Source organism: Dreissena polymorpha, chromosome 2 (genome assembly GCF_020536995.1).
Source record: "Dreissena polymorpha isolate Duluth1 chromosome 2, UMN_Dpol_1.0, whole genome shotgun sequence".
Classification (NCBI taxonomy): domain Eukaryota; kingdom Metazoa; phylum Mollusca; class Bivalvia; order Myida; family Dreissenidae; genus Dreissena; species Dreissena polymorpha.
The window spans coordinates 139666107-139681545 of NC_068356.1; the positions used below are offsets into that span (position 1 = coordinate 139666107).

Genomic DNA, 15439 nt, shown 5'->3' on the forward strand with positions numbered 1-15439 from the left:
TTCCATCAAAAACTGTTCTTTTTAAAAATTCATTCTTTGTAAAAACTGTGATTGACTGGAATAAACTTAGTGATGACATTGTGAACTCGTCAACTATAGACATTTTCAAAGACAGTGTATTTAAACAGCAATAGTGCATCTATCGCGCACTCCACCACCGTCGAGTTAAAGCCAGAATTGGTTTCTTCGACGTACACATCCAGATCCAGATCCATATCCAGGTCATTGGTCCGTTTTGTTTCATTACCAGTTTGACTTACATCTATTGGTGGCGTGTAGCCTTGAATGAAATAGCAATCGGATAAATTTGAGTACGGACGAAGGGCATGTTATGCATATTGATTAATTTCTTTTTTATAATTACACTTACTGCTGTAAATGCGAATTGCTTTACTTTTTGTTTTAAAACACATATAGTTTTTTTTTTAAATACGCGACTTACTGAATAGTATAATTGTGATTTGTCTCGTTCTAGTGCCAAGGTTGAAGTTTCTTTACCTAGAGCTAGACTAGCAATGTAGCAGAACAATTTTCTGCTTGGAAGATTTTGCATTTGTCTTCAAAATCGTTGCACAGCGAACACATCATGCACATGGTTAAATTAAAAGAGGTGTTTGGCAGCCTGGTTAGAAAATATTGGAACTCGTGCAAATGTCTTTTCTAACACTGACTGGGCATACCTAGTCTCATTTATAAGACGCGCAAAGAATTTAGAGATACTTTTTATATGGGCTAAATTCTTTGGAACGTCTCATCGTTGAAGGACCTTTTTTGTGGTGGAAACCAGAAAGTTTAAATTTTCATCAATTTGCGTAAAATTGCAACATTACCAACTCATTCAGTTTTAATTCAGAAGTTCATTTTTACATCAAATATCGTCGATTCGAAGTTTGAAAGGCATAAACTTCTGCTTAAATCGCAAAACAATCACTGACCTGTAGCCATGTCATGAAACTGATTTAAATATGAACCAATCAGAAGAAGGCATTACGGTGTAACGTGTACGCGTAATTTTATTTAACATGAGCTTTTAACACCGACTTTTACGTAACTAGATCTAGAATGCTAAACTTTGTCGATTTAATAAGCATATGTTCAAAACAGATATGGTGCAGTTTCTATTCACTGTTCTAAGTTTCAGGAAGTGTTTATGCATGTCTTTTTCGCACCTCTGTCTGTGTTGTTTTATGTACTTACATTCTACGTTACAAAGGACAGTATACTGTACGATCTGTATCAATATTATTTATGTACAGTATAAAAATAAAAGATGTAATTTATTTCAGAACTTTTTAATTGTCAATTTAGAAAAAAAACAATGCTAAATTAATCCAGAAAAGTATAACCTCGGTTTACTATGTAACGCGCTGCACCACAACAGACGAACGCAAACTGTATTTTACGCTGTTTATTCTTCCACTTTAAACCAGATGCTTTACATCGAGGTCGTGTTATCGATTTATATCTACACAGCGAGCGAATCGAGAGATATTGAAAAATTGAATAGTGGTTGGATTTAAATTGCTCGGGCGTGCAAAATTCAAAGTGTCATTACATAATTTTTACGGAACATTATCGAGAAATGAATTATCTACACAGGTATGTAAATATTATTGCAATCCGTTGTTATTAAGTGTCTTTTATCGGGGCTTGAATGTTGCGCACAAAATCCTTGCGCAACAATATAGACAAAGAACAAAAAATTCCCACCACATAATTGGTCTTTCACCCTTTGTACGCTCCAAATATTACCCATATAAAAAGTAGCTTAATATTTAAGAGCGTCAAAAATTTGGACTAGGGCATACCCTGTTGCAAATTGCTTGTGAGAAAGTGGTCCGAGGTCCTTTTTGCAAGTTTTCTCAATTTCTACTCTAACTTGTGACATTTGACTTTCAAATTTAGACCGCAACGTAACCTATGTATGCTCTTATTAGCATGTCTTTCCGTACTATTGGCCCTCTTAATGAAAACATTCAAATTTTGGCAGTGAACAAATACAAAAACATGCATTTGTTATATCGTGTAAGTACCTGTTATCGAACAGCACCTATTATCAGACGTTTTGTTTTGGTTCTGTATGCACATGCGCAAAAGTGCGCATGACGTCACATTGATAAACAAATGGTCGCACATGAAGTCCATGACCTACTTGCCTACTTAGCTTGAAAACAAATGCGCCAAAAACAGGTTAAAGGGATGCATTTATTGTTATTTACACCGTTTTATGTGTTTTTTGCTATTACTTTTTTAATGCATTTAAAACGTGCATTTACACAACAAAAGCATATTTCCGTTTGCAATTTTGATTGCAGCAGACGCAGATTTTTTCCCCAAGTCCGGGTCACGTGATAGTCATGTGACTTTGTATATACTGGAGTAGTATAATATTTATTAGTGCTGCAACAATATACCGGTATATCGGTATATATCGCAATACGCAATCCGCATATTGTATTGGGATACGATTTTCATCATACCGGTACGAAAATTTTACAAAAATTCATTCACATTTTGTCCAGAAATTTTGTTCGAAATAATGATAACAAGGAAAACAAAACAAAGCAGTGTAAATAATGTTTTACGTAAAAATAGCATTCTGAAAAGTGTATTATACAGAGTAGCGTTGTTACATCAGAGCATTCGTTCGATGCTTTTGAACAGATTATCATTGAATTAATTGCGCATAGCTGTAAATGTTTCGTTCGATTCTGAATTGAGCATTATTAAATTTGTAATCTGAATTTTGGTAATACGCTTCCAAATTTTAATGCTAATGCGACAATACAAAATTCTAGCGTCAAATGAAAAAATGCTTTATCCTTTGTCTCAATAAAAAGCGCGCGAAAATTATGCAGACATGTAGAACATCGCATGGAAAGTATGGGTGTATTTTGTGTTGTATAAAAACGGGAACATCATGTCAGGTGAATTACGCGTGTTCAGTGGAAAAAAACGCCCCGGTTGGACGTTATTTCATCACATCTTTAAATAGTTACAAATGCCAAAATGTATTTGATACGAAATGTTTGTGTTTCTTGTTATTCTTGAGCACATTTATAGTAAATATTTACCAGAATTTGCTTTAAAACTGGAATATACGTGATTATTGGGTAATTGGCAAGTTATAATTTTGGTACAAGTTAGCAATATATTGCGATATATTGCAATACGGGTTTTTGAACTGACAATATATTGCAATACGGTTTTTGGCGTATTGTTGCAGCACTAATATTTATGAAGTGTCGGGTAATAGGTCATGTTTACATCGGCCGCCATTTTGTTTTGTCTGCTAGAGGTGACAATAACCAGGGAATCATTGTTATAAATTCTTGAAGGTAGTTTGCTGGAAAACTTCACAGATAAATTATTCAATGATTGAACTGTTAGTCATTTGTTAAAACAAAATGTTTTTGTCATTTTAAGTGTTTTAATTTTAAGGAAATTTAAAGTAATTTCTTAGGTGTTCGATAACTGGTTCGTCCACCATACAGGGTTCCCAATAAGAGCCGGCCGTCAGCCAAATCAGCCGTTTGAAATCAGATTTTGGCCGGTTGAAAATCGCTAAGATTTGGTAAATCGTTATTATCGGCAATCAACTTTTCGAAATTTGCGTGTCTTTTCGGTAATTTTGCTCATATCTGCTATTAAGCAAAGACTTCTTATCATTATCTCCCTTAACACATTACAACAACAATGAATCGGTCAAAAGTCTGTAAAATATTTTGACATTCTGTTCATCACATGTTGAGTTGAAATTTCACAAAAGTAATAAAGAGCTTTTTTATGTCCCCCACTACTATGTCCCTCACTATAGTAGTAGGGGACATATTGTTTTTGCCCTGTCTGTTGGTCTGTTGGTTTGCGCCAACTTTAACATTTGCAATAACTTTTGCAATATTGAAGATAGCAACTTGATATTTGGCATGCATATGTAAATCATGGAGCTGCACATTTTGAGTGGTGAAAGGTCAAGGTCATCCTTCAAGGTCAAAGGTCAAATATATGGGTCAAAATCGCTAAATTTTAATGTACACTTTTGCAATATTTCAATATTCAAGATAGCAACTTGATATTTGGCATGCATGTGTATCTCATGGAGCTGCACATTTTGAGTGGTGAAAGGTAAAGGTCATCCTTCAAGGTCAGAGGTCATATATTTGTGGCCAAAATCGCTCATTTTATGAGTACTTTTGCAATATTGAAGATAGCAACTTGATATTTGGCATGCATGTGTATCTCATGGAGCTGCACATTTTGAGTGGTGAAAGGTCAAGGTCATCCTTAAAGGTCAAATATATGGGTCAAAAATGCTCATGTAATGTCACTTCTGCAATATTGAAGCTAGCAATTTTATATTTGACATGCATGTGTATCTCATGGAGCTGCACATTTTGAGTGGTGAAGGGTCAATGTCTAGGTCATCCTTCAAGGTCAAACGTCATATACGGGGACATAGTGTTTCACAAACACATCTTGTTCCATTTATATTTTGTTAATTAAAAAAATTCATAAAATGCACACATGGCCCAAAATGCAGGAAATCAAGTGCTCAATTTTAAAATTCCCCCCCCCCCCCCCCCCCCCCCCCCCCCCCCGCCGGACCCCACTTGAAGGCCTGTTGGTTTCAGATTTGTGCCTGTTGGCTCAACAGTTATTGAGAACCCTGGTAATATATAATATCTATAGTTAAATGTGTATTCTTGGACATTTCACCAAAAACTGCTTTTAAATCGGCAACGTTGTGAAAAAATACTGGCTAGACTTAGTTCCCTTTAGTAATTTATTTCATGTACACTTTGTCTCACAGTATCGGCCCTTCTGATTGGTTGTTGAGATTTGTTACTATGCGCACTTGCTTGTTCTAAAAATAGTAACTTTATTGAAAAACGAAACTCTTGCTCATTTAGTTTTTAAAATATTTTTACATTTTATTGAAAAATGAGCAGCATATAACGCATTACATAAAGCTACTATTAATCCATTAACAAACTACTTATGTGTGTGTTACATGTACATACTAGTAATTTAAAAATCATAGCATCGTACTGGAATAAACATGACCTACCAATGAACACTGGAAATCATGAGAATGATCGTCATAATAGTCATGGATAACCATCAAATAAATTAAAACTTCTAAAAAATGAAAAAAAAACATTACCCTAATTACTCTATGTTATCGGACACTTAAAAATAATTATTTTTTTTCGTGTCCGAAAACATAGGTATGAATATATTCACAAAAGAATTGAAGTGTCCGAAAATAGCGTCAATTGTATCAACGACTACCGGTAATAGCATGCGCTTGTAAAATACCATGCCGTACAGTATAAATTACAGTTATATATATTTGCACTGCATTTTAAATAATTTTAAATGCTTAATTTATTTGACAAAAAGTAACTACAAGGTTGTACTTTGACCAACGAGTTCAAAGATGAGAATGTGACGTACCAATACTCGCTAGTATGAACCTGTAATTAACGCAAAAAAGCAAACTTTGAACTCTTTGTTTGTTCATTTCAGATAGTTGTTTTCTAACACCTTCCATTGTTCGTAAAATTTAAAATAGGGTGCATCACACTTTGAAGCGTTTAGTATTTGTCACAGTTATTTTACTTAGAAGGGGTGAGACCATTGCGGTAGATAATTGAACTGTCAATTGGTACTGCCCCTGGTAAGTGTCATAACGCTTATGCTATCGGGCGAAACCATTGTTTAATACCCGTTTACCAGGTTATTTACCCAATAACGCAATGTAATGGTCCGTTGCCCTCAGGCATGCACCTTCCATGTTTTATGATGTTAATCTGGTTGTAAAACCCCATGATCGAAGTGTCATTAGATATCGAAAACAGGACCAAAATTTGGTAAGATAGCGCTGTAAAATATTCTGTCCGAAAACTTAGAGACATAAATAATGGACGAAAAATCGTGTGTCGGAACATGAAGAGTCATGAAAAATAATTATTTTTGCTAAAAAAGGGGATGTCCGAAAACTTAGAGTGTCCGAAAACATAGAGTAATTACGGTATCTTTCCAGCACTTATTGAAGGTTTATGATCGTTAAAGGCCCAATACATGTACTATGAGGAGGGCAAATACTATGAAATTAAGGGATAGGGCTATTGTTTAGGAATTTGAGGACTAAATTGTTCATTTGGTCTAGTGAGGTCATTTAGGAGAGCTCTTGCCATGAAAGTATGGTGTCCTAGTTTAAACTCCTTTACTGTCCACACAATTTTCTCTCCCTGCCACAATGGTTTGAGCATCAAGAAGAAAACATCAACATTTAAAATGCTTTTGATATGATTTATACATGAGGAAACTATATATTGTATAGTGTAATTAAATTCTTTACTTTCAGAGACATTAGAGATGTCATGGTTAACCAAAGGGATCACATACGCTCGTCAGTTGTTTGCTAGATCCAGCAGCTGTTCACAATGCATTGTAAGTAACAACAGTGAAATTTTTCACTAAGCAGCCTGGATTCTTAACGTTTGTTTTAATAAATCAAATGCCACATGCGGCATAAAACCCGGGTTTTATAGTATTGACCGACCCGGTCTGGTAATACTGGAAAAACCTGGGTTTTACTGGGCAATAGTGGGCAATACTGTGTAATAAAGATATTACAATATTGTATAACTTAAACGATAATAATGAGTTTGTACATATTAAAAGAACATATCAATTAGCAATTTTTAACTATTAGTTACATTGTCAACTTCTAATTCATGTGAAAACATAGTCATAATTCCTTCTCATTTTCATGAAAATGGAAATTCTTTTTCTTTGTCTGTTTGGATGGGCATTACTTGGGTATCGAAGATATTACACAATTATACAACAGCACAACTTGCATAATGATAAAAATGATTTAGTACATAACAGAAAATAACTATTTATTTAGCAATTCTATTGTATTATTTACACTGTTAACTTCTACTTAATGTGGATGCATATTAATAATTACTTTTTTTCTGCAAAAAAAGTGCAATTCATTTTGTGTTTGTTTTGGATGGTTTGGATGGGCTTTACTGAGTAATAAAGATATTACACAATTATATAACTTATATAATTATTAGTCTCTATAAAAACATATCCATTAATTATTAATAATTAGAAACTATTTGTTACATTTTAACCAACTACATCATGTGTAAAGTTTGGAATCCTAATAATACTTTCTTATTTTTACATAAATGAAATTCAATTTAATGGTCTTTATGGACAATACTGGGTTTAACTTGGTATCTGTGTTTTATCTGATTTACATTTTATTAACTCACATTATTTTTCTAAAAATATGATATGATATGTAACAGAATGGTATTTACGAAGGAAAAGGGAAATGGGTAGAGACATGAGGGATTATACATGTAATATATCTTTTTGTTATCATTAAAATAATTTAGTTGATCTCATGTTGCATTAAGACTCATGCCCCAATTTAGTGTTTTAAATTATTGACACAGTTTTGTGTCATCATTTATGACACACAGTTTGTACAACTAACAATAACACTGGGCCACTTAGATAAACATTGGACCTATTTGCGCCACATAAGGGCCCTATTAGGGCCAGACAAAGGCCCTCTAACTGTTTATTAAGGGCCATAAAAGATACACAGACTAGTGCCAATTAGGGCCCTCCCATTAACTGTGAAAACATGCTTTGATTGCTACAGTAAGTGACAGATTCCTGCATGTTCAATGAAGAAAAAAATAGTATTTCCCAGTATTGCCCACTTTCAAAGTTTTGCCCGGGGCGGGAAAAAACGGGTTTTCCTGGGGGCGGGTTTTTCGTGCCAAGTCTGACATGCGCACATGGGTTAAACATGTATAGAAGAGTCTTTTTCACATTGACAGAAGTATTTTCTTAGGTTGTTTTTTAAGGGCATGAACAAACAAATGCTTTTTAAATGTTTGAAATTTGTATTAGAATTCAAATAAATCATTTTAGCAGTTGATATTATGAAGTTATAGCAATTTATCAAAACATAAGTACTAAATAGAAACGAAAAGTTATAGATTGGAAAATACAGTAATGTGACAGTTTGAAGACTAGAAATGGCGCGGCAGAGGCTGACTCGTATCCCCACGCCGCATGTTTGACCCAGGGGCGCCCCAGGGTTGGTAATGGGGCCATGCATAGTTGAGATTGACCATTGAAGTTCAGTATCAATTAGAAGTGAATCGGTGTAGACATGAAGAAATCATATTAAAAGGCAATTTTGGGTGGGCGTGGCCTATGTGGGCGGGACGCCCCATGGTTGGTAATGGGGCCATACATAGTTGAGATTGACCGTATTGTCATTAGAGAGGTTCAGTATTAATTTGAAGTAAATCGGTGTAGAAATGAAGAAATTATAGTAAAAGACAATTTTGGGAGAGCGTGGCCTATGTGGGCGGGGCGCCCCAGGGTTGGTAATGGGGCCATGCATAGTTGAGATTGACTGTATTGTTATAAAAGAGGTTCAGTATCAATTTGAAGTGAATCGGTATAGAAATAAAGAAATTACAGTAAAAGGCAATTTTGGGTGGGCATGGCCTTTTTGGGCGGGGCGTCCAAGGGTTGGTAATGGGGCCATGCATAGTAAAGATTAACCGTATTGTCATAAGAGAGGTTCAGTATCAATTTGAAGTGAATCTGTATAGAAATGAAGAAATTATAGTAAAAGGCAATTTTGGGTGGGCGTGTCCTATGTGGGCGGGGTGCCCCAGGGATGGTAATGGGGCCATGCATAGCTGAGATTGACCGTATTGTCATAAGAGAGGTTCAGTATCAATTTGAAGTGAATCGGTGTAGAAATGAAGAAGTTATAGTAAAAGGCAATTTTGGGTGGGCGTGGCCTATGTGGGAGGGGCGCCCCAGGGTTGGTAATGGGGCCATGCATAGTTGAGATTGACCGTATTGTTATAAGAGAGGTTCAGTATCAATTTGAAGACAATCGGCGTAGAAATGAAGAAATTATAGTAAAATAACTTAAAAAAAATGAGTAAAAATCTCTGACCCGGCCCCACCCCAACCCCCATAACTTTTGACCCAGGTGTCAGATCAAAATTCCAAATAGTGCAGGGTCGCAAATATGCTCAAAGCTACCATGTGTGTTAGTTTCAAGGTTCTAGTGCTTATAGTGTAGGAGAAGATAGTGGCCAGGACGAACGAAAGACGGAGATAACCACAATATATCCCCACTTTTTCTCCGAAAAGCGTGGGGATAATAAGAAACTCATTCTTGAACATCGTGGGGGCTTACGGATGGTTTCTGTCAGACTGCATCTTCTTTAATTTACATGTGCAGACAGCTTTAAATATAACTAACACTGTCTGGGTCATGAATTTACTGTAATTTTTAATTGCTCATGCGCACTCCTCAATAAAAAAGAATTATTTTTTTTACCAAGAATTGAATTTACGTATTTTGAGTGAAAAAATAATTTACTTAATAATGAATCTTTAATTTGGAAGTGAATGACCAATATCAAAAAGAGGTTACCAAATTCAAATGTTAAAAAAATATTGTCTGGAAAATTGTAGCCAACCAGTAGATATTGTCAATAATTCAAGACCCTGCTTAAAAAATATGACAAAATTTAGGAAACTTGCAAACTGAGAGTGTGAAGGTTTTGATTGTCTAAGAATTTTTTCTCTTAATTATTATCTGTCACCAAAATTTCAGATCTTAAGTGGTTTGGTACAGCAGGATGAATGTGTCTTTTCTTGCATTATTTTGTGATGATGTTATCACTGTCTCCAGACGCAGGTTGACAATAAAACCTTGTTGGTGGAGTCCATGAGGTGTAGGTCTGTGGGTCCAGAGTACAAGTTTCCAGCTCCATCTCCGTACAAAACTCCAGGTCCCAACCGGCACGGATACAAACAGAACTGGTTTGATGGAGGTAACTACACTTTAAAGGGAACTTTTTACAGATTGTGGCATGTATTGACGTTTGTTGTTAAGTGCTTTAAATTTGATGAATGTAAAAAATTGCAACTTAATAGATCCAGTAAGAAATAAGAATACAATTATTAAAAAAAAAGTAACCCATATTTGGGCTCAAACCACTTACCCTTGGAGTAAAAGTCTATTACTTCGACCACTAGGCCATCCGTTCTCATACAGTGATTGGTGAATTTTATACAGTATATACCTAATCCTGGTAAAGTCACAAAATGTAACAATGCCAACACAATTCTTCAAATTATTCAATTGTTTCACATTTGTAACGCTTTATAATTTTCAGGTTTTAAAATCGTCATAATATGCATACCTATTATACATGTAATTATGGATATTTTAGAGCATGGTAAATGTTCAGCATGTCTGTTTCCTTGCAAATATCACAGCTACAAGCTAAATGTGCAAATCTGATTTTTTTTTTCAATTTTGTCTATTTGCCAGAACTGAAAAGGTCTGTTCAATTTCTATGATACATCTTTAACCTAAGAATTTCTTGTACAGTCTGTTTGAAATTATTTTGTAAACATATAATTACAAGGCTTGAAATGTTTGTTATCAGGGGTACACTGGGTTCAGTGAAAATAGAACCAATTTTAACTCGGCTGTTTTCGGAGAAAACAAGAGGGATTGTCATAGCCAGTTTATAGTCCGGCGTCTACTGTCCTCCGTCTGCGTTGTGCTTAAACCTTAACATTCGCTCTAAAATCAAAGTGCTTCCACCTACAACTTTGAAACTTCCTATGTAGCTGCACCTTGATGAGGTCTACATGCCACACCTATTTTTGGGTCACTAGGTCAAAGGTCAAGGTCACTGTGACCTCTAATAAAAAAAATATAAAAATTCTTATGTCCTAAAATATGTAGGCTTTTGTCAACATAGTTTTCAGATATAAAAAGAGACAGATACAAATCGGGATAATTGAAGGGTTTGCAAATCACCCCTTAAACCCAGTTATGTAAAACATTAACTTCAATCAAGTATCTCTTCCTCTTATGAAATATAGGTGAACTGAGCTAGCCATTTATGGTGAGGCATAAATCGAGTTTTGTATATTATTGGCTTATATTTATGTCGTGTGTGGCAGCCAATTAAGGGGACGCTGCTGCCTAATGGGTTTGCAGAACGCTGGCTCTTCTATTATGGGCTTTATCAATACATTGTACTAGCTAGTATGCCATTTGTTGAACACAAGGAGCACCAGCAGGGTTCTCAATAACTTTTGAGCCAACAGGCAAAATGTGAAACCAACAGGCCTTCTAGGGTGGTCCGAGGGAAATTTTTATTAACCAGGTTTTCCGAAGGAAAAAACTGGTTATTAGATTGGCGAATGCGGGCGGGCTGGCGGGCTGGCGGAATAAGCTTGTCCGGGCCATAACTATGTCGTTCATTGTCAGATTTTAAAATCATTTGGCACATTTGTTCACCATCATTGGACGGTGTGTCGCGTGAAATAATTACGTCGATATCTCCAAGGTCAAGGTCACACTTTGAGTTCAAAGGTCAAAAATGGCCATAAATGAGCTTGTCCGAGCCATAACTATGTCGTTCATCGTCAGATTTTAAAATCATTTGGCACATTTGTTCACCATCATTGGACGGTGTGTTGCGCGAAATAATTACGTCGATATCTCCAAGGTCAAGGTCACACTTTGAGTTCAAAGGTAAAAAATGGCCATAAATGAGCTTGTCCTGGCCATAACTATGTCATTCATTGTGAGATTTTAAAATCATTTGGCACATTTGTTCACCATCATGGGACGGTGTGTCCCACGAAAGAATCACGTCAATATCTCCAATGTCAAGGTCGCCACGACTAAAAATAGATTTAAAAAAAAAAAAAAACTTACAAAGGGGGTTAATTTTTTTTTGGTCATTTCAAAAGTTCAGTTTGAGTTTTCTCCCTTTATCAGATTTTTTTTTCACAATGAAAACCTGGTTTTGTGACAATTTTGTCCCTTGTTTAAATTAAGCACTTGATTTCCTGCATTTTGGGCCATTTTATGGCTATTTTAATGGTCAATCAGGCACTTAAATTTGAGCATTTTTTTGTGCATTTTATGAATTTTAGCTTTTTTAACTAACAAAAATGAAAAATGCTCTTGGATTGGGAATGGGGCAGAAATTCGCCCCTACAGGAATGGGAAGAAAAGGCCTGATCGTCCATCTACCATGCACATTTTGCGTGACACTTCTAGTTTGAAACGTAACTGAATTAAAACAAACTTTCACAACAACAAAAACTTTGCATTAACACAAAAAAACCAAGCAATCAGGAACAAAAACTCATGATGTGATGAAACGAACGCCAAAATATTTGACTGCTTTTTGACCGATTCCAATTTGCCCCTTTTCATTGTTGTTGTTGTTGTAATTCTAATACGCTTTCGAATGTAGCTATCGACTCTTAGTGCTAACGAGATTTATGACACTTTAGTAACCGGGAATGCAATGTTAGACTGAACCGCGTGTCTAATGATACAAAGGTCATTATTATGTCTCGAAAATTCAAACCAGTCAAAAACACGCGTTAAGGGAGATAATGAAGCGACGTCGTTGCTTAATAGAAAAAAAGGAGCAAAATTACCGAAAAGACACACACATTTCGAAAAGTCAATTGCCGATTTTCCGAATCTGAGCGATTTTCAATCAGCCAAAATCTGATTTCAAACAGCCGATTTGGCCGGCGGCTGGCTCTTATTGAGAACCCTGCTCAAGGATGTAGTTGTTATGTTTTAATACAAAATTCAATAAAGCCTATAAGGTGGAAGTATTATAAAAATGAGTGAATTTACTGTATTGTTTGTTTAAGTCCCTGATTTGAATTTTTTCAGTATCTAAATAAACATGGCTTTCATTCTACTAATTTGTTCCCTGTATCATTTACTTGTGCCACCAAGTACAAACAACTTAACAAAACAACTGTTTTTCAGGATCCTTACCAAGGGGTATACCGACCAAGGTACATGCTCTGAAACCCTACAGAGTGAGGAAGACTTGGGGTGCAACAAAGGCACTTTATGGAAGAAATGACAACATAGGTCAGATTGTTAAAAGAGTCTTCTTAGATATGTATTTTGACGCATTTGTAGTCCCTTAGAAAGTTAAATTGAACTAAAGACCTTACTTACTGCATAGATTCAAGTTTTAATGGCTTCATTTCCAACCATTATACATGTATACTAATGAGCAGCAAACAGCATAAAATCTGAACAGACTGCAAGTTACTTGCAGGCTGTTCCCTTTGTATGCTGTTTGCACATAGCCATTTTCACTTTGCTTCTGAGTGGGAAAGGGTTAACAGAGTCTTCTTTGAAGTAACATTTTTTTCAAAAATCACATCTTGAGGTTTATGGACTTCATATAAGTTCATGCCATATGAATTTGTAACATAATATTTATACATAGATAATTACAACCTTTTGCATTTTCACATACAGACTGCATTTTGAGTAGATAATCAGCTTATGGAACCTGTGATTCATTTTTTTATTAAGGTTTAATACTTAAGAGTACCCAGGGTACATGTAAGTAGTACCCAAACCGACAATGACCAATCGAGCCCTATTAACCCTAATCATAAATATTCGCGTCCATAGTACTTTTTGCGCGAAAGTAAACATGGTGTCATTTATTGCAATATTGAGTTTACAAACTTGAAAATGACATACTGTGTCTAAAATTGCATAAAATATAAATATTGACAATATACATGTACTGCAAATGGGACATTAAATCATGTATAGATTTGAAAAATGCAAATAATAAATGATTAAGATGCCAATATAATTATTAATGTTGTACATGCAAGGCAGAGAAGCTGTCTTAACTTTTAATTAAGCAATGGAAACTGGCAAGTGAGATAAAAGTGCCATAAACAGGCTGTCAGATAGAGCCTTTGATTAATACTGTCTTGTGACAGGTTCTTCAGCTGAAACAGCAAACTGTGACAAGATATAATGTTATCTAATAATGTTTGAGTGGTATTGATAAAACGATTGGAGATGTTGGAAAGGTTTTTGAGGAATCCTATTATGTTTTAGATTATTAATATAAGTTGCATAACATTACAAATACAACTGAAAGGGTGACAACCCAATTACCGAAAGTCAAGAGACACAAAAAGTTTTACTAAACAAGTAGCTCTACATGAAAATATACACTTATACACAAAAATCAAATGGAAGAGCAAAAAAAAAAATTGACTTTAAAAATTGTATTTAAAATCTTATGAAGTCTTCCCCCATCCTCTGAACTATTTTACAAGATCAAATGAATCACTGTAATAGAGTGCAAATTAAAGGTTTGTGCTTCAGTTTATCAAATGCTGGTCATTGTACACTGTGGTCAAAGTACAGTCTTCAAAAATCTATCTGTTAAATTTCTTTAATACACAATCAAACAATAAAAAAATTGTTGCAAAAGTAAATATTTAGATGCTTTTTACAAGCACAAGCTATTATTAACCTTTTACATTATGCACTGAAATATAGGGACATCCAGCTAACCTGGTATATTATCAGTGTGTCTTTAAACATTGGAAACTATTTTTAGAACATGCACATGTAAATTTTTAGACATGAAAGAAAATAAATGATTAATTATAGAATTATTGTAGAGTAAATAACAGTAGTTAAAAATAGAAAACAACTTAAATGGGCGCATATAAGCTTTTAAAATTGTTGTATTTATTGCTTAATAATATGAAGAAGCCTCATCCGGGAAAACTGGGCTTATTGCAAGTGCATTAAGTGTCATCTTGCTTTTAATTTATGTTTTGTTTAAACAAAATTTCTTTTTAGCCATAGTCCAGTGGAAGAAACTGTCATCCCTGATTAGCCTGTGCATACTGCAAGGCTAATTTGTGATTGCACTTGACCCACATTCATTAAACCCAGTTTTCCTAAAGTAAGGCTAACTTTAAAAAGTGTCACAATTGTTTGGTAATAATTCCCCGATACGATGACAGTAACACTTATAGTTTGCAAATGAACATAAAATGCCAGTAGCAACGTCAAGGTTTAAACGCTTGTCTGCTTATTCTCCACTCTTAGATATTCTCGGGGACACAGACCTGACCCCGAGGGACCTTCTCCGGGCCCCAGCCTGGCTTAAGGGTTTCAATGGCAACGAGATGCAGCGGCTGATACGTCTCATGGGCATGGAGGGGCACAAGATACGTCAGCTCTACCCCACGTACTACAACCAGAACTGGCGGCGCATCAAGTACCTGTACAAGAAGTATAACCAACATAGGGGCAAGCCCATCACGAATGTGATTGGAACACAGAAGGTGTATTGATCCAGGTCTGTGTGTAGTTTCAGATGACAGAAAATCAGTGCTGTTGATCTAGCTTTCCTTTGTAATGAAGATACCATTTAGGTGTATTTACATGTATTGTTTTATCTCGGACTCCCTGAAATGAATGATTATTTCCATTACAGAAGACAGTGTTAAGCATAAAATT

The 15439-nt window shown here is 35.3% G+C and overlaps 1 protein-coding gene across 7 annotated transcripts; it reads left to right on the top strand.

Annotated features, from left to right (window-relative positions):
• Nucleotides 1-237: 237 nt before the first annotated feature.
• LOC127869201 (39S ribosomal protein L51, mitochondrial-like) lies at nt 238-15439 on the top strand. Of its 7 annotated transcripts, none has more exons than XM_052411560.1 (5): nt 238-374; nt 6371-6456; nt 9770-9911; nt 12905-13012; nt 15026-15439. In XM_052411560.1, exons 2-5 carry the CDS (start codon nt 6382-6384, stop codon nt 15271-15273), a joined length of 573 nt encoding a protein of 190 aa, XP_052267520.1. In that variant the 5' UTR covers nt 238-374; nt 6371-6381; the 3' UTR covers nt 15274-15439. The 7 variants fall into 7 exon arrangements, with proteins under 7 accessions (XP_052267520.1, XP_052267524.1, XP_052267522.1 ...); XM_052411564.1 differs by having other exon boundaries at nt 9803-9911; XM_052411562.1 differs by having other exon boundaries at nt 256-311.

Excerpts from the sequence above, each read along its gene's own strand:
- LOC127869201 (XM_052411560.1), top strand. The coding sequence starts at position 6,382 with ATGTCATGGTTAACCAAAGGGATCACATACGCTCGTCAGTTGTTTGCT. Across the intron at positions 6,457-9,769 it reads GCAGCTGTTCACAATGCATT|ACGCAGGTTGACAATAAAAC; the intron begins GTAAGTAACAAC and ends CACTGTCTCCAG. Across the intron at positions 13,013-15,025 it reads TGGAAGAAATGACAACATAG|ATATTCTCGGGGACACAGAC; the intron begins GTCAGATTGTTA and ends CTCCACTCTTAG.